The sequence below is a fragment of the Felis catus genome, chromosome B4 (genome assembly GCF_018350175.1).
Source record: "Felis catus isolate Fca126 chromosome B4, F.catus_Fca126_mat1.0, whole genome shotgun sequence".
In the NCBI taxonomy this organism is placed as follows: domain Eukaryota; kingdom Metazoa; phylum Chordata; class Mammalia; order Carnivora; family Felidae; genus Felis; species Felis catus.
Window position 1 is genome coordinate 141,856,270 of NC_058374.1, and position 18,147 is coordinate 141,874,416.

Below are 18,147 nucleotides of genomic sequence, written 5' to 3' on the forward strand. Positions count from 1 at the left end.
CTGCCCGAGGTGTGATGGGTTTTCGTTCTGCTGAATGCTACTCAACACCTCCCTGACCTGGTGCCTGTGGTGCCCGCCCTGCCCCTCCTTCCTTCACCCCTGCCCAAGGGAGGTCCAGGGCTCTGACCCTTCAGCCGTTCCCTGAGATGAGGAAGCAGGACAAGCAAAGAAAGCAGGGCCCAGGTTCTGGTGAGTTCTCGGGCCCTTGGATGCCTCCAGGCCCTACATTGTGCCACTGGCCTTGCAGACTTGATGCGTGGAGCGGATAGGTCGGCCAGGCCGTGCCCGAGCGTGTGCTTATGTCTGTTTCACAGAGGGGAACGTTGAGGGCGGGAGAATGAAGGCATCCACAAAGCCAGGCCAGCTATCAGCTGGACAGCACGAGCTGTGTCCACTACCAGAGGTAGGGGAAGGTCCGCTGTCCTCAGGACTCCAAAGTGGGAAGAAAACATCCGACGCGTGGTCAAACTTAGAGACACCTTTATTGGTTCCTGGACCCAAATGGCAGGAGTCTCAGGACTGTCTTCCCTCTCCCTCGATGCCCCAGCAAGTCAGCCTCAGACCCTCCGGCGCAGGAGCTGTGGCTGGGGCATCAGGCTTGGATCCCTACATAGGGAAAGGGCTTCCCCAGCCCTGGTACAATGTCCCGGCAAAGACCTTGAGCTGGGTCACATGCCTGCCTCGTGGGTCAAGGCCAGGAGATGGCGTGGGGAGGGCACGGTTGGTGTGTGTCTGGGGAGTGGGCCCTCCGCACAGCAGGGAAGCCAGAGCACCCCCCCCCCCCGGAGGATGGCACCCCATCCTGCATCTGTCACGGCAGTTGGCTAAGGCACGCTGGCTGGATCACGTCCTGCGGCAGAAGGCCAGGGACGTGCTGGGGACCCTGACCCTCTCCAGACGTGTGGCTGACAGATGCAGCTATTTTTTCCTCCCTGGAGACTGGGAACTGCTCGTACAGTTGTCAGGGGCTGGGGCAGCTCGTTTGGTGGCAGCTCCAGAGTCCTTCTTCGGGGCCGGCCTGTGCTTCTCCTCCTTCCCCGGAGGGGAAGACCGGGGGGAATGAGGCCTTGAATGCAGGGCCTGCACGACCCTGATGGCCCCCACTGCGGCGAGGAGCCCCCAGAGCAGGGTGGAAGGCTCCAGGGGAGACAGCTGTCTCCGGACCCAGTGGAGGGCCTGGGCCAGGGTGTTGCTGGAGCTGCGGGCTCGGGGTGGGCTCTTGTCCTGTGGGTGTAGGATTGAGGAAGGTCCGTGGGGACCACTCCTGTGGGGGAGGGTCACCCCTGCCACTTCCCCCTCCCTAACGCCTTCCCACCTGAAGGCCAAACTGTCTGAGCAGCATGTCCAGCGTTGGGTCCCCCAAGGACACTGGTGGGAAGAATTCCTCTACCCACTGGCGTCGCCACCACTGGCTGCAACAGGGCGGGATGTTCAGGGGCTGCCTGAGCTCAGGCCCCAGCTTCCCACTGGGCACCCTGGCCTTACCTCTGCTCCCCAGGATGTGAGAACCAGTACTTGTAGCGCTGGGCCCGCAAGTAGGTGGGTGGCTGCTTGTGGAAGGGGTACTTAGTCACGTCGTTCTGGATGAGGCGGATCACTGCCAGGGAGTGGGCTCAGCACAGCCAATGTTCTCTCGGCCCCACCCTCCCCTTCACACACACCCTGCCCCCACCAGACCCTACCCTTCCCACGAGCCACCCCCAACTCCCCACGGGGTCTCACCAGGCTCCTTGCCCTGCAGCAGGCGCAGGACCAGGCCCGTGAACCAGGGGCTGTGAGAGTGTGGGCCCAAGGCTGCGAACCACATCTGCCAGTCGAGGCGGGGCTGGTGGGGTGCCACGATGGGGGGTGGCCGGCTCACGTTCCCGGGCTTGTACATGAACTCGATCTCCTGCCCGGCAGAGCAGGTTAACACAACTCGCTGGACTGGATGGACCCTCCCCCTGCCCTCTGCAGGTCCCTCCCTGCCTCGTGGGGCCCGCGGGAGCATTTACCACCCAGCGGTGCCCGTCATAGCTGCCCTCCAGCACCACTTCGGGCCGCCCACCCAGACCGGTCATCCGGCGGAAGAGGCCGTAGGAGTTAGCCAGCTGTAGGTGCTCTACGGTGCCGAACAGGCGGTGGGCCCCAGTCCAGAGTCGCCCGTGGGTTGAGGGTTCCACGTAGGAGTATGGCACCTAGAGGCAGGTGGGCGAGGCTCAGTGCTGCCCCTCCGGACCCCACCCTCCTCCCCGAGTGCTACCCACCAGGCTGATCACAAACAAGGCCACCGTGGCAGTGCCGAAGATGAGCAGCTGGACTGCAGTGCAGAGCCTCCTCGGCCACCCTCGCACCTGGGTCCACCTGGGGGGCGGGGGACCCGAGTGCTGTCAGGCCTGCCCTGCGCGGCTCTGCCCCACCCCCTCGGGCCACGTACCTCCAGAGGGCAGTCAGCAGTTCCCAGGTGAGGGAGGCCACCCCCAGCCACATGGTGGGCAGGGTCACCATTTTCAGCCACTGGGAAAACTGGTGGAAGGTGAAAGCTGCAGAGGGAAAGGGGTGTGAGGAGGGACGGTCCAGCTCTGCCCTCTGGTCCCCCCAGCTGGCACTCACTGGTTCTGGAGTGGACAGCATGCTGCTCCCAGTCGACTTCCAGGCCGAAGTAGTGCACGGTACCATAGGCTAGCAGCCCGTAGATGGTGAATTCCAAGAGCAGAGACAGCACAGCCAGCAGCGTCCTGGGCCAGGCTGTTGAGCAAGACAGTCAGAGTCTTGGGCTGGGGCGGAACTAGAGCAGGGGTCACTTGGGGGGTGGTGGAGGGAAAGAAACTTGCTGGTGGGTGGTTGGGCTGAGAGTGTCTGGCCGTCTGGGACAAGCTGACACTCACAACTGGCTGTCTTTTTGCAGTGGCTGTTGCCAGGTGTAGCAGTCAGGTGCCCATCATCCAGAAGAGCGGTGGTGAGCACCAGCGTGAGCAGGTTGAAGAAGTTATAGTTGCCAGTGATGATAATGAGGACTTGCAGCAAAACCTGGGGGAGGGTTTGCACTGAGAGTTCCTGAGGCCCACCCCCTTCCTGGCCCTTCAGAGCCTGCTTCAAGCCCCGCGGCACCCTGTGCCTAGGTCTCTCCTGCAGGCATCCCACCCCCTCATCATCCCCGGGCCTGTGTTATGTTCTCACTCCACTGTCCTCTACCCCCTGCTCATACCTTCCATGGCTCCCACCACCTGGAAGAAACCCCAGCTCAGCATGCCTCGTGCAGCCCCTCTGCACCTGCCTCTGCTGACCTCACTGGCGTCTTCTAGGGACGCCACAGCCTTGCCCCACACGCATGCCTTTACATCCTGGATGAGCCTGTCCCTCCACCCACCGGGCCTTCCGGACTGCTTGCAACAGCCACCCGATCCCAATGGGACCCGCTGGGCAGTGCTGAAGAAGGCCACATCCTACTTTCCTGACGGCTGAGGTCCCCACCCACCTGAGAGTAGAAAGCTGCCAAACGCAGGCGGCGAACAGGGGCGAAGAACAGGGGGGGCACTGCGATCTCAATGAGGAAGGTGGCCACCACACATAGTTTGTGCAGCCAGACGGGCAGGTGGTGGGTGAACCAGGAGGCAGGTGTGGGCAGGCACTGTGTCTCGTAGTGGTAGGTGAGTGCTGCAGGTGATAAATGGGTGGTCAGGGCTGGGCAGAACCCCCAAGACTGCCCCAAAGTCCAGGATAGGACCCTCACCAGTAAGCCCCCACCAAGCGGGGCAACGGCTGGTGAGCTTGACCACACCCGAGGCAAACATGAGGCGAAACAGCAGCCAGCGGACCAGCCAGAAGGGGAGGTCTTCGTGGGGCAAGGCCCCTGCCAGCCCGCCCTGGGGGGCCTGCTTATGGTGGTGGCGCGGTCTCAGGGGGGCCACCAGCACGGCCAGGAAGCCAGTCTCCAGCAGCAGGGAATCCCTATGGGAAGAAGGAACAGCACAAAGGGCCCCTCCCCATCAAGGCTGTTCCCCTCAGAGGGTCCTCCCTGGAGAGGCAAACATATCCTGCTCCACCCCATCCCCTGCAGCCCCACACCCAGGAGTCACTCACCACTGGAAATAAAGAAACACCTGGCCCACCTGCAGGGAGAAGGGTTGTCAGGGAGGCGCGGGGGGGGGGGGGGGCTGGTGTCTGCAGAGGCAGGCAAGGCAGAGACAGGGGTGAGCGGGAGGGTGGACAGGGCTGGAGAGAGTTGGTGACATGGGTCCCAGTGGTGCGGGGGGGGGGGGGGGAGCGGGCAGCAGGCAGCCCCCACTTGCCTGGTAGGCCGACAGGTAGGCAGCCCAGAGCAGCAGGTAGACGAGGAGGGTGCGCAGCTGGCGCAGCAGCAGCGCACCCAGGGCCAGCAGGGTGCCCAGCAGGCTCAGCAGCTCCAGGCCCTGCGTGGTGTCTAGCCCGAGCTGCGGAGCCTCCCACAGCAGGGTCGGGGTCTCCCACAGCTGCTGCCAGCGCCCCTTGCCCTGTGGCCTCAGCGTCTTCCGCGCAGGTAGGATGCCCTCGGCACCATACAGGCCTGTGGGAGTGCACATCAGGGCCAGGGCCCGGACACTGTCCCCCAAGGCTAGACACCCCCCACCAGTCTGGGCCCACAGGACCCACCCCTTCCCCCAACCTAGGTCAGGACCTGGAGACTCTTGCAACCGGGTGAGAACCTGATCTCCAGCCCCTCCCAGATCAGGCCCCAGAAAGTCTACCGGAATTCCCAAGTCAGGACCTCCCGCCCAACGGAGAGAGTTCTCCTCTCTTCCAGGTCATATCTCCTAACTGCCCCACCAGGTCTGCGCCCACCCCCCTCAGAATTCTGCCCCGGCGCCAAGTCAGAACCTGCACACCCTCAAACGTCCCCAAGCCCCCCCGCGGCCCGCAGGACATGAACCGAAGCCCCTACCCCAGGCACCGAGGCCTGGACGTTACTCCCTCCCCCAGTCAGCGGAGTGTCGGGCGGAGAGAGGAGGGGACGCAGGGCGCGGGCCGGGAGGTGTCCCACCCTCGGCGCCCTCACCCGGGATCTGCGTGTAGAGGGACGCGAACGCGAACATGAAGACGGCGGCCACGCCCTGAAGGAAGAGCTGTCGCGGGAGCCGGGAGCCCGCCATGTCCGCTACGCGGCCGGCCGGAGAACAGCCCTCGGGCACGCCCGGCCCCGCTCCGCCCCGCCCCGCCGGCCCCGCCCCGCCGGCCCCGCCCCGCCGGCCCCGCCCCGCCGGCCCCGCCCCGCCGGCCCCGCCCCGCCGGCCCCGCCCCGCCGACCCCGCCCCGCCGACCCCGCCTCCAGCACCAACTGCGGCCCTTCCGGCGCGCTCCTGCAGCGCGGCGTCGGGGTTCGCTCTCGCCCGCTGCGGCCGCGTGCGTCATAGATGTGCGCGCGGCGTCACGCGCTACGTCCTTACCCTGGGCGGGAACAGCAAAATGGCGCCAGAACTAGTGGCGGGCTGAGGACGCTGGCTCCCCTCGAAGACGGCCCTGCGGTCCCCGGGCCGCCCCGGCCCCTTCCGGACATGGAGGACGTGGAGGCGCGCTTCGCCCATCTACTGCAGCCCATCCGCGACCTCACTAAGAACTGGGAGGTGGACGTGGCGGCCCAGCTGGGAGAATATCTAGAGGAGGTGAGTGCCGTCCCGGGGAGTGGCGCGGGGCGGGGCGGCGGGCGGGGGGCTGCTGGGCGGCCCCGCCCCGCCTCCTCGTCTGTGTCCGTCTGGCGCTGTCTTCAGGCTCGTTTCTTTTTTTCCAAATCCATCTCTGCCTCTGGAAGTCATCCCTTATTAAATTAGCCTGGAGTTGTCATCACAGGTCGCTACCTGTTCCAGAGCCGTGAAATGGATTTCATGGGTGGTGACAAGCATTTTTCTGTAATGTAACAGAATAGACTAGAATTTATGTGCGTGTTTGGGTATTTGAGACAGCTGGATCACGGTGAAAGAGAGTTTCTTATCTTGGGTTCTGAAACCAGTTTCAAGCTACTGTCATGTTCTACTCGTCAGCATTTGGTCTTTATTTACTTGACAGCCGAGTCTAGTCCTTGTTAATGTGCTGTCTGCTCCATTTCTGTACTTCGCTTTCACATTGCAGCTCACTTGGACTGCGATCAACAGTGACGTCTATCCTGGCAAATTCAAGGGACGCTAGAAGTGTCACCTTATTCAGTTCAGCAGCATTTGTTGGGCTGACCACTCCTTTTTGGATACAGGTTTACGTGCTCTGATTTTTTCTCCCCATGTTATTTGCTTACTATTTCTTTGCTATCCAATCTCTTAAGTGTTTAGCGTCTCTGGGCGGGGCCTGGGCCATCTTCTGTATCTCCCTTAAATAATCTCACTTGTTTCCCTGATTTTAAATATCACCTGTATGAGGACAACTCTCAGATTTATGTCTTCATCCCAGATCTTTTTTCTTTCTTTCTTTTTTTTTCTTTTTAGACAGCACGAGGTGGGGGGAAAAGCAGAGGGGGAGAGAGAAAGAGAAAGAGAAAGAATGTTAGGCAGGCTCCACACTCAGCATGGAGCCTGACTTTTTGCTCAGTCACACGACCCTGGGATTATGCCATGAGATGCTCAACCAACTGAGCCCCCCCTGGCCCCCCAGCAGATCTTTTTTTCTGAATTTATTTTGTATATCCAGCTGCTTACCTTTGACATTCCTCTTAGACATTCCACAGAAGCATCTCAGTTTTTTTTTTTTTTTTTTTTTTTTTAATGTTTACTTATTTTGAGAGCAGGGTAGGGGCAGAGAGAGAGGGAGAGAGAACCCAAGCAGGCTCTGTGCTGTCGGTGCAGAGCACCATTTGGGGCTCAAACTCAGGAACTGGGAGATCATGACCTGAACTGAAACTGAGAGTCAGACACTTAACTGAGCCACCCAGGTACCCCAAGCATCTCAAATTTAATACATTAAAGTGGAGCTTTATATTTTTTTGCCCTAATCTCGGTCTTCCTGATCTTGCTAAATAGCACTACTGTTCAACTAAAGGTGAGAACTAAAAGCTGTTTTAGTGAAACTCGGTGAATTCTGTCAGTTGCACCACCAGAATTTCCCTTGAATTCATCTGTTTTCTACCTGGCTCAGATTCATGTAAAACCTTCCTTCCTAGGCTCTGTAACAGCTTTTTTTGGCCCCATCCGATTCACCCTCCATCCAGTAGCAAGTGTGACTGCAGTGGCGCCTCAGAGGCTTCTGTGCTAAGACTAAAGCGCAAACCTCCTTTTCCGAATCTGGCCTTGCTGACTGTTGTAGCCTCATCTTGAGCTCCTCTCCACCTGTTCTTTAGAGCCAATCAACCTACAACACTGGGGCTTATTTATTTATTTTTAAGTTTATTTATTTAATTTGAGATAGAGAACCAGCAGGGAAGGGGCAGAGAGAGAGGGCCACTGAGGATCCGAAGCAGGCTCTGTGCTAACAGCAGACACTCAACCGACTGAGCCGGCCAGGTGCCCTCCCCTCCTTTTTTTTTAATAAGGAACTTTATTTATTTTATTATTATTTTTTAGTTATCTCTACACCAAACCTGGGCTCAATCTCAGGACCCTGAGATCAGGAGTTGCATGCTCTACCGACTGAGCCAGCTGGGTGCCCCTGGAGCTCATTCCTGACTGAGGGTCTTTGTATTTTCTGTTCCCACTGGGGAATATTCTTCACCCATTTATTTTTATGATTAACCACCTCTTATCCTCTATGTCTCAGGTTAAACGTCAGGTGAGCAGCCTGTTTAAGATAGTTGTCACAGTACCTTATGTTCTTTAGGATGTTTATCACAAGCTCTTCTTTAACTTGTTCACTTGTTTAACTCTGCTAGGGCAGGAATCATGTGTATACTCTGTTCCCTTTGCATAATAATAATAGAATGCCCGGCATATAGTAGGGGGCATTGCATATAGTAGGGGGCATAGAATAAGTGTTTGTTGGATGAATACTTGATCTACTGATCTACCGTCTCAGCTTGGACACCTGGACTGCTGAGAAAATGCAGAGAATTGTGCTGGGTGGGGCTACTGTGAATTCAGGTTTCCACATTGGTCAGGGTGCCTGGGGATGCTTGGTAGATCTACTTCCTGGCTTGGTCAGCTCCCTTCCTGCTTTTGTTTGCTGTTCCAGACCTTCTCTGCCCTTTAAAGTCCTGATTCCCTGCTTCTCGTTTTGTCTTTCTCCTCTTTTCCTTTTCCATGCAGCTACCAGAAAGTTCTTTTTTTTTTTTTTTTTTTTTTTTTTTTTTAAACACATCTTATCACGTTGCCACTCTCGCAGAGCACCATTTGGGGCTCGAACTCAGGAACTGGGAGATCATGACCTGAACTGAAACTGAGAGTCGGACACTTAACTAACTGAGCCACCCAGGCTCTTTCATCCATTTATTTTTTTGTTTGTTGTTGTTGAGTGTCTGCTGTATGCCAAGAATCGTGTGAAATCCTAAGAAAATAGTGGCAAGCAAACAGTAGTCCCTGCTTCACCCTTGTAGGAGAACGGATCCTGAGGAAGTAACGACATAGGGTCGTTGGAACAGGTATTAGTTCTACAGGGAGGTTAAGAGATAGGCTCACAGTCCTAATAGGTGGCAGAGCAGAGGCCACTGTCCTCGTCACTGTGTCTTTGTGCAATCACAAACATGAGAGGTTCAAAAGAAAAGTTGAGGGCTCCACGAAGAGTTTATGTGGGGGACTGAACTTTGGGATGAAAGGAGTTGCCTAGTCCAAATGAGCTGAAGAATGTTCCACGTGGAGAGAAGATAGGTTCCGAGGTTGTGAGGTGGGAAAGTGCTTGGCTCCATGGGGGACCTGGAAAGGTAGCCCTGTGTGACTGCCGTGCAGCGAGTAGGGGAGGGTGGGTAGCTGCAGAGGGAAGCTGGTCAGCCTGCGAGGCTCTGTTTGCGATTTGGGTTTTTTCCCTGAGAGTGACAGAAAGCCATTAGGGTTCTGAGTGGAGTGAGGTGATTCTGCCTTGTGTCTGCAGACAAGCGCTGGCTTGTCAAGAGTAGGCTGGAAGGGAGTGAAGGCGGGGGAGAGCCCAGTTAGTGCCGAGGGCCGGGCAAGAGGTGGGGCCGGCTGAGCAAGAGCCACAGCCACTGTGGAGAGGAGCAGACAGTTTAGTCGAAGTGGAGCATGGAATTGGCAGGGAACTTGGCATAGGTTGAATGGGGAAAATGAGAGAAGACAGGAAGGAGCTGAGACTTGCGGGTTTTTGGACGGGTGGTTGGGGGGGGTGGATATCGAGAGCTCAGTGTGGGCCCGTCCAATACAAATTTTGGTTAAGACATCCAAATGGTGTTTGAAGAAGGCAGCTGGACATACAGATTTAGGCTTAGATGGGAGGTTCAATCTGGAGCATGCATTTGGGAGTTGTTAGAAGGTGGATGGAGTGTGAGGTCCTGGGAGTGGGTGAGCCAGCCTGGGCTGAGAAGAAGAGGGCCTGGGTGGCCCGGCTACCCTCTGCTTCATAGTCCCTCCTTTCAGGGAAAGCCCTTCACTTATTTCCAGAATGTTTGCACTCTGTCAGACTCTCATGTTTCACTGACCTGAAAAACTCCCTCTATCCTTCAGGAACTGGTAGAGGTGGTCCCTAGGTGGTGTCCTCCTAGACTCCCTCTCCATAGTGTCTAACGTCTGACCTTGCTCCCCGACACGCCCTGTGCTTTGGACATGTTTGCGTGATACTCATTTTCCTAAATAGTGGACTCCCGGGTCAGCTAACTGCCTTTGTGGGAGTGGTTGCTCTTCCTAAAAGGCCTCTCCTTTCGTCTGCCTGGGGAGTGTGTCTTTCAGGCTTAGCTCTGATGTCAGCACTTGGTTCGTTCATGAGACATTTACTGGACACCAGCGTCAGGCCGTGAGGTAAAGGCTGCAGTTGCCCTACAGGGAGGGAGAAGTCCCTGGCGTCTGAGCCAGGCGTCCGAGCCACACTGCTGGGTTCCCACGGGGCACAGCTGGGGGCAGGTGTCCTAGGCACGTGGAAAGCAAAGGCAGAACTTGAAAAAACATGTTGGGCTTCAAAGTGCTGTTTGCTGAGAGACGTGCAGGAGAGGGGCCAGGTTCTGGGGAGCCCTGGCTTCAGCATGGAGAGAAAAAGTTTGGGGACATTTGGATGCGTCGGGGTTGCTCTAAGCACAGTCCCGCAGCTTAGGGGAGAGTGTTGCCGCAGATGGGTCTGGGACTTGTTGGCATGTGGTCCGTGGACACTGACATTCAAGGGGTGATAGGAGCTGGGGCTCGGGAGGTTAGGGGTTGCGGAGGAAGGAGGGGGACTCACTTGTAAGTGTTTCCTTAGTTTCTGCTCAAAGGATTGAGGCCCAGAGTTTTGTCTCTGTCTTCCCCACCCCTGAGGTTCCCCTTTCCTTCTCGCAGGGTGAGGGATCTTCCCGCCCGATTCTGTCCAACTTGTGCCTTGACTTAGATGGGCTCAGTGTGGAGCATCTCCAGGGAGAGACTCCCGTGCAGCTCTGGCTGTTTGTGGCTGATACACTCCAGGGGCCTTCCTTTTCTAAACTAGTAGGTCTGAGAGGTTACAGGAGGTAGGAGAAATCACAAAGGCCCGCCTCCTCACTCCAAGCAGAGCCAGAGTGCCGGGAGGAGGCAGGGGCGCTGGGTGAGCTCTTGGGGAGAAGCGTACCCAGGTTTCGGCTTCCCAACGCCCTGGTGTTGTGTTTTGCAGCTGGACCAGATCTGCATTTCTTTTGATGAAGGAAAAACCACCATGAACTTCATTGAGGCAGCGCTGCTGATCCAGGGCTCTGCCTGTGTCTACAGTAAGAAGGTGGGCCCATCTGGCTGCTGCTCTTGCCATTGCAGCGTCGATGGGACTGAGCCTGACTGTCTTGCTGGGGCAGATGGCAGGCTCACCCCTGTCTCTTACCTTCCCCGCCAGCACCTCCTGTGTCCCTCTTCCTCAGCACCTTTTAATACAGCTTGGATTTATAATTGAACAATTATAACTGAGGAACAGTCTTGGATTTATAACTGCAGGGCCTGCTGCTAATGCTAAACATCCAGTGGTATACAGGAGAGCCCCACGCAGCAAAGAACGATCCAGTCCAAACTGTCAGTAGTCCAATCGTCCAGAACCCCATGTAGAATAAGAGGAAAAGCAGGATGAAGCGAGCATCCTGAGAAAACCAGTGTTTAGGAAGTGCCCACAAGAAGGAAAAGTGAGAGAAAGGTAAACCAAGACAGTGTCCCGGAAGACAGAGCAGTAGAGAATTTTAAGGGGGAAGAAAGAAGACCGTAAGACCCAAAATGTTGAGTTCAGTGAATTGACCCACACCGGAAAGGTTTTCAGGTGTCCAGTGGGTATCCTGGAAGGTCACCAGGGGTTTTAGGGAGAGAAGGACCAGACTGTGGGCCGGGGAGAGGTGTGGAGACATGGCGTGACCCCTTTGGGGGAGAGGTCACTGGAAGGGGGGACAGCGAGGAAAGCAGCAGTCCTCCGTTCAGGCTGTGGTCCATCTCATGCCCAGCTCCTGGACACGACCTGCACTGGTGAAATCAGAACTGGGCAGGGGGCAGGTATCAGTGACAGCCAGCGCTGCAGGGTGGGGGTCGGGTGGCGGATGCAACAGAATCCCAGAAGAGACAGTTGAGGAATGGGTCAGGACCATGGATCGGCAAGCCTGCCTTGAAAAAAAGAAAAGGCACCTCATCTCAGGATTCTGGAGGAGGAAGTCAGTATTGATGCACAGAAGTTGGACACAGGCATTTGGGGAGTTCCTGCCAAGGGCCCCAGTTTTCGTAATGGAGAATATAAGTCAGCTGTTAAGAATCAGCTACTACGTAGGAAATTTGGTGAAAGTTCACAATGCTTGCTGAGGGGAATGCAAACGAAAGACTGACAGAAGGCACAGACGGTCCGCGCATCTTGCTGTCTGCAGGGGCACGTTTGTGCCCTTTTCCTCCAGCAGTGCGTAGCCATCCCCTAGGGGGGAGCACGGAAGAGTGCTCGGAATTGAGCAGACTCAGCATTGGCGGTGTAGTGGGTGGGAGAAAGACAAAAGGTAAGAGTTCAGAACTGTGTTAAGGAACTTGATAATGGGGTCCAAACTAGAGAAGGGCAGTGAGCCATCTACATTCTGTTCTAATGGCACAGGACACGGATTTATCTCTGGGCACCATAAGTTATTAAGACAGTTTAAGATTTCGCTGGTTATGTCAGATTCCTACGTCCTGTATTTGTCCTGAGAAGGAATGTCTGCAAGTGACTTTGAAAGCATAAACCGTGAGGTGACAGACGGAGAGAAGTGTGGTAAAGCAAGTGTAGTGAAACGTTGACGAAGTCTGGGAGGTGGGGGGCAGTGCGAGCTCTAGACGAGCACTGCCCAGCAGGACTTCCTGAAATGACGGACATGGTCTGGGACCTGTGCTGTCAAAGGCGGTAAGTACTTGCCACACGTGACGACGGAGGCCTTGAAAGGTGGCCGGTGTGACTGAGCAATTCTGAGTTTTACTGACTTTCAGTGAACTTGAATTTAAAATTGGTTGACTCACATGTGGCTAGTGGCAGTGAGAATCATGCATCCCTGGGTACAAATCCCAGACCTACCCCTGATCCAGGCGACTTTCTCTCGGTTTATTCTACTATAAAACGGGAACAGCAGTGACACCTAATTCAGACAGACTAGACGGGAAGAAGCACGAACACAATCCTGTATGTGAACAAACACTTGAAACGGGTAGTGCTTATTGGTCCTAATAAATGGGGCCCCTGTGATGAGGGGGCACCACCTCTTGTGCTCACCATTGTGTCCAGTGTCTAGTGCAGAGCCCCGTACATAAGAGAAGCGCAACGAATGTTTGTTGCATAAAAAAAAAAAAAAAAAAAAAAAAAAAGGCAGGGCCAAGAAGAGGGGTTGCGTGTGCTCTGGGGTGGTGTCATCCCAGAGGGAAAGACCCAGAGGCGGTACACACACGCCCTGCTGGTCAGCCTCTCGGAAATCCTGACCGTTTCCCTGCGACGGGGCAGGCAGGGCCTCACGGGCTTCCGGAGATGGGGCGGCGGTGGCCCGAGCCTGCGGGCGGGGCGGGCAGGAGCAGCACGGCGATGGGCCGGGGGGCCGCACGCAGGCCGGCGTGCAGGGACTGAAGACGGTCAGAGCTGGGTGACGACGGCCGTTCCTGTGGCTGCATGCGGCGTGGGGACGGAGGACGAGGAGAGAACCACAATGATAAGACGCGCTCATTTGATTGGAGAGGCCACTCTAGCAGCCGCGTGGGCGGGACTCGTGCCGGAGGGTTTCGAGGGGACGGTGGGCTTCTCTGTGCACGCGCTCGTCTCTGCGTCTCTGGTAGGCTGCTCCTTTCCGCGTCCTCACCGTCTGCTTCTGGTCACAGGTGGAGTACCTGTACTCGCTGGTCTACCAGGCTCTCGATTTCATCTCTGGCAAGAAGTGAGTACTGGTGGTCTGAGCCAGCAGGTGGAGGCCTGAGCGTCTGCCCTGCCTGCAGCCTCCCAGACACCCATGCACTGATTCTCCCTCAGGCGGGCCAAGCAGCTGTCCTCAGCGCGGGAACAGGGGGCGGATGGGGACACCAGTTCCGAGGCCCCCCAGGAGGCGGACGACCAGGTGAGATCTATCGGGTGCGTGGCCGCTGCCTGCTGTGCGCTTGCCAGGCGCTGCTCCTGAGCTGTGTCTCCCCACAGTTCCTGTCGCTAGATGACCTCCCTGACTCCCGTGCTAATGTGGATCTGAGGAACGACCTGCCTCCCCGTGTGAGTCCCCCTCCCTCTGTGGGGCTGCCTTTAGCTGATGGGGGTGTTGGAAGGTGTCCTCCCATACGGTTTCCCACATGGAGCCCGTGGGGCCTGTGGCTCACCCACTCTTGGCCTCCACGCAGGAGATCCTCATCGTCCCTCTCCTGCCCATGGCCCTTGTGGCCCCTGATGAGATGGAGAAGAACGTTAGCCCCCTGTACAGGTACTGTCCTCAGCTTGGCTGAGGGGAATCAGATAAGGGGAGAGGGCTGCTTGGGAAGGGTCTCTGCAGTGGCTGTGTTTCTGCCAGCACAGCTGTCAGGGGGAGGTCCTGGCCAGCCGGAAGGATTTTAGGATGAACACATGCACCGCCCACCCCAGAGGAGCCTTCATGTTGGAGCCGGTGGGCATATCCCCAACGGAGACATTGCTGCCAAGGAACCAGAAGGGTGAGGGCTTGGATGTGGGGGCTGGGTGGGAAGGAAGGGACTTCTGGGCTGGACCCCTTGTCAGGTCCCCTGTGCCTGCCAGCTCTGGTCCTGCCTCCCTCCCCGGGTACCTGCTGTGAGGATAGGTCTGCCAGGCCACATCCCCTCTGCCCCCTCTTTGCCCATAGCTGGCTCGGCCCCGGGGTGCCCGAGTCCTGTGACGGGTCTCTGCTCTCCTTCCCCTGCCCTGGCTCTGCTGGGCCCCTGGGAGGGGCCTCCTGGAGGGAGGGGCTGGGCTGACCCTGTCCAGTCCCCCATCTTTCGCAGAGGCTGAGGGGGCTGAGGAGCAGCCAATGGAAGTCTGTGTGTGCAGTTCCGTCCCTGCGCTCAGCGCCTCCCAGGAGCCAGGTGAGAAGAGAGCACCACAGTGGACTTGCGGGGTTGGGGTGGGGAGATGGGGCTCTGCATGGGGCCATGCTCCGCCGCCCCAGGGGTGAGGTGTGGGGAGCAACGAAGCCTGGCTTCTTTGCACCTGGACCTAGGCCTCCCTCCCCACCTTGGCCTCACTGCGCTGTCTTGGTCTCGGTGACTGCCCTCTGGCCGTTCTCGGGCCTGTGAGGTTTGGACCTCGCCCTGGGCACACATGGACGGCAGCCTTTCAGGAGGAAAATTGGTAAAACGAGCCAAATGAAACCGTGGCGTGGCGAGAGGCGTGGTCATGCCACTCCGGGTCTAATGAGTGGGGCTGAGTGAGGGAATCGGCCTTGCAGGCTCTCCGGGGTGTTGGCCAAGGCCAGCCTCCCATCTGCTGTCTGGCCTTGGGCTTCTCGGGGCTGACTGGTCTCTCGCTCCCCTGCCCAGGTACCTCTCCGGAAGGCCCGCTGCCTGGAGGTGGTGAGGAGGATGAGGACGCAGATGCGGCAGTGGAGCTCCCTGAGCCCATGGCCCCCGACGTCCCTCCAGAGCCCCAGGAGCCCAGGAGCCCGCAGCAGGTGGGGGCCCTGCGAGGCCTGCGAAGGCCCCACACTCCGGTGGGATAGGTGGGCCCGGGGGCTTTGCCTCTGGTCCTTGCACCCAGCCCTTTCGGGTGGTGCCTTCTACATCTTTCCTCTTTCCGATCAGAATAGCTGCTGCTCCTTAGAGAGGTGGCCTAGGGTTCAAGGGTCTGAGCCCTGTGGTCATGCTACCACCTAGGATGGCAGCTGGTCTCCCAGGCTGACTCCCGAGATCAGGCTGGTGGGAGGGGATGGGCTTTGGAGGCTGTCGCTGCCCCTTCCACCCCCGAGGGTTGGCTTTGTGTTCCTGCCTGGAGCTCCAAAATCTTTTTATTAGAACAAAAATCCTGATACATACAGGAAAAACGTTAATATTTGTTAATTTTGATTGGTACATACATGGATGTTTATTGCAGTCTTTTTTTTCTTTCTTGGTATTTTTTAAGGGAAAAAAACAGTACCCCATTTTACTAGTTTACTAGTTTGTGTGTTCTAAAATTTTTCCTAGAGTGTTTGTTTTCCTTAAGAGGGTCCTTCTGCAGGGTTCTTGGTGTCCGACCCTAGAGCAGACTACTGGGGTGCCCCAGCCTTGGGTGGAGGAGGGGAGAGGCATCCCTGGGGCTGTTTCTTTGCAGAGTGCTGCCCAGCCCAGCAGGTGTGTGCTGCGGGAGCGACGGGAGCCTATGTCCCTGCTGAAGGTGAGGGTTAGTGGGGCTCAGACCCTCCCCGGCAAGGAGGATGTGCTTTGGGGCTCTGCTGCCCGCCCCTCACTCCTGCTAGCTTTCAGAGCTCCGGATGCCTGGGCTCCTAGCTGGAGGCCCTTTGTGCTGGCTCTCTTTTGCAAGGAATCTTCCTTGCCCCAGGAAACGAATCCCCTCTTCTGCTGCTCTGGGGAACCTCTCTCTCTGGTGGGTCACCCTTGGGTCCTGGATTGAATGTGGCCAGCCCTTCTCTGTGTCTGGACTTCTGGGGGGAAGATGTACATCCCCTGCTCCCACCCCAGGGTCTGCTTATGCTCTTTGCTCAGGAGACCCCCGACCCCTGGCAGAGCCTGGACCCCTTTGACTCCCTGGACGCCAAGCCCTTCAAGAAAGGTAATTGGGTGGAGGGACACCTTCACTCGGGCACCTGTGGCTGGGTTCTCCGGAGCACTAGTGGTAGATGAGGGTGGGGGCTGTGCTGCCTAGTGCGGTCTGCACTTGCTCCTCGGGCTTGTGGGTGCCATCATCCGCCCCAGGGCCTTTAGTTGTGCGCTAAGACGTAGCCATTTGCCCCCAGGTAGGCCCTACTCTGTGCCCCCCTGTGTGGAGGAGGTTCCAGGACAGAAGCGCAAGAGGAAGGGTGTTGCCAAGCTGCAGGACTTCCACCAGTGGTACCTGGCTGCTTGTGAGTGGGTGTGGTGGGGCCGGGCCAGGGCAGGAGGGTCCGCGTGCAGCTCACGGGGACTTGGCTCGGTTCCTACTGACCAAATTCTCTCGAAGATGCCGAGCACGCTGACAGCAGGAGGCCCCGGCGAAAGGGCCCGTCCTTTGCAGGTGAGGTCAGGGTCATGTGCACACTCTGCTGAGGGCCTGCCTCCCCTCGGCCTGGGGGCACCCAAGGCTCTAGGTGGACTGGGGAGGGGGGCTGGGCAGGGCGTGGGAGCCCCTCTTACAAGGGCTTTGTGTGTAGACATGGAAGTCCTGTACTGGAAGCACGTGAAGGAGCAGCTGGAGACCCTCCGGAAGCTGCAGAGGAGGGAGGCAAGTACTGGCCACTGTCTGGAGCCCGCGTGGTGCCAGGTGGGAGAGAGCAGTGTGCCTCATAGATGCTGTCTGCACACAGATGGCGGAGCGGTGGCTGCCGAGGCCTGAGGAGGGGCTGTGGCCTGTGGAAGAGGACCGCCTGGAGGATTCCCTGGAGGATCTGGGGGCGGCAGGTGGGAGCCTACTGGGATGGGCCGGGGTGGGGGCTCAGCATCCGCTGCCAGCCAGCCTGCCTCCTCCTGGGCTTCTCTGTCTGCCAACAGATGACTTTCTAGAGCCTGAGGAGTATGCAGAGCCTCAGGAGGCAAGGCCTGGGGAAGCCGCAGACCTGGGTAGGTCTGAGAGTGAGCTGCTGGCCCGGGGGGGGGGGCCCTGGGGACAGTGGAGGGGGGAAGGGGTGTGGCCCGTGGCCACAGAAGCTCATAGCTGCCCCTTTCCCAGAAGCAGAGGCCGTGCCGGCATCCCTGAGCTATGAGGAGCTGGTCCGCAGGAATGTGGTAGGTCCCAGTCAGAGCAGGTGGGGGCGCCGGGTGCGGGGCTCCTGCACAGAAGGTGGCAGCTCCTGGTCCCGCCCTAGGAGCTCTTCATCGCCACATCTCAGAAGTTCGTGCAGGAGACGGAGCTGAGTGAGCGCATCAGGCACTGGGAGGACACCATCCAGCCGCTGCTCCAGGAGCAGGTGAGGGAGGGGTTGGGCCAAGCCCTGACTGACAGCTAGGGACTCCCCTGCCACCTGCCTGGGTTTTGCCCCGGGATCTTGCCCCTCTTTCTTGCAGGAACAGCACGTGCCCTTTGACATCCACACCTATGGGGACCAGGTGGTCTCAAGGTTCAGCCAGCTCAACCAGTGGTGTCCCTTTGCGGAGCTGGTAGCTGGCCAACCTGCCTTCGAGGTGTGTCGCTCCATGTTGGCCTCCCTGCAGCTGGTGAGTGGCCTGGGGAGCCTGGGAGGGAAGCGGTCCCCGACTCTGCTGACACCTTATCCCTGTAGGCCAACGACCACACAGTGGAGATCACCCAGCAGCCGGGGCTGGAGGCAGCTGTGGACACCATGTCCCTGAGACTACTCACCCACCAGCGGGCCCACAAGCGCTTCCAGACTTACGCTGCCCCCTCCATGGCCCAGCCTTGAGTGGGGAGCCTTGACGCTGACGGGTGGGCTCTGGAGCTCCGTCCCCCGTGGGTGCTGGGCGTCGCGTCTGCTCACTCGACCCTTGTTTCCTGGCTGGCCCAGCCCAATAAAATGGTGTTGCCATCCCACTTAGTCTTAAAAAACACTCCTGCGCTGTGCAGGCAGAG

The 18,147-nt window shown here is 58.1% G+C and overlaps 2 protein-coding genes across 5 annotated transcripts; one reads left to right on the top strand and one right to left on the bottom strand.

Moving 5' to 3' along the window:
• Positions 1 to 463: 463 nt before the first annotated feature.
• LMF2 (lipase maturation factor 2) lies at positions 464 to 5,172 on the bottom strand. Of its 2 annotated transcripts, none has more exons than XM_023257672.2 (14): positions 5,015 to 5,172; positions 4,272 to 4,525; positions 4,063 to 4,091; positions 3,713 to 3,930; positions 3,458 to 3,636; positions 2,868 to 3,009; positions 2,593 to 2,727; positions 2,417 to 2,522; positions 2,247 to 2,343; positions 1,995 to 2,177; positions 1,723 to 1,891; positions 1,486 to 1,547; positions 1,316 to 1,412; positions 464 to 1,224 (listed from the first exon to the last, which is right to left on the bottom strand). In XM_023257672.2, exons 1-14 carry the CDS (start codon positions 5,106 to 5,108, stop codon positions 962 to 964), a joined length of 2,028 nt encoding a protein of 675 aa, XP_023113440.1. In that variant the 5' UTR covers positions 5,109 to 5,172; the 3' UTR covers positions 464 to 961. The 2 variants fall into 2 exon arrangements, with proteins under 2 accessions (XP_023113440.1, XP_023113439.2); XM_023257671.2 differs by having other exon boundaries at positions 1,486 to 1,597.
• Positions 5,173 to 5,389: 217 nt separating this feature from the next.
• Positions 5,390 to 18,108, top strand: NCAPH2 (non-SMC condensin II complex subunit H2). 3 transcript variants are annotated; one of them, XM_019835775.3, is made up of 20 exons: positions 5,390 to 5,618; positions 10,651 to 10,752; positions 13,320 to 13,375; positions 13,468 to 13,552; positions 13,630 to 13,698; positions 13,824 to 13,903; positions 13,996 to 14,129; positions 14,436 to 14,516; positions 14,970 to 15,100; positions 15,739 to 15,801; positions 16,131 to 16,197; positions 16,382 to 16,489; positions 16,585 to 16,638; positions 16,775 to 16,845; positions 16,928 to 17,021; positions 17,112 to 17,180; positions 17,293 to 17,345; positions 17,426 to 17,527; positions 17,625 to 17,774; positions 17,840 to 18,108. In XM_019835775.3, exons 1-20 carry the CDS (start codon positions 5,511 to 5,513, stop codon positions 17,978 to 17,980), a joined length of 1,818 nt encoding a protein of 605 aa, XP_019691334.2. In that variant the 5' UTR covers positions 5,390 to 5,510; the 3' UTR covers positions 17,981 to 18,108. The 3 variants fall into 3 exon arrangements, with proteins under 3 accessions (XP_019691334.2, XP_006934275.3, XP_006934274.3); XM_006934212.5 differs by having other exon boundaries at positions 5,391 to 5,618; positions 17,290 to 17,345; XM_006934213.5 differs by lacking the exon at positions 15,739 to 15,801 and having other exon boundaries at positions 17,290 to 17,345.
• The last annotated feature ends 39 nt before the right edge of the window (positions 18,109 to 18,147 follow it).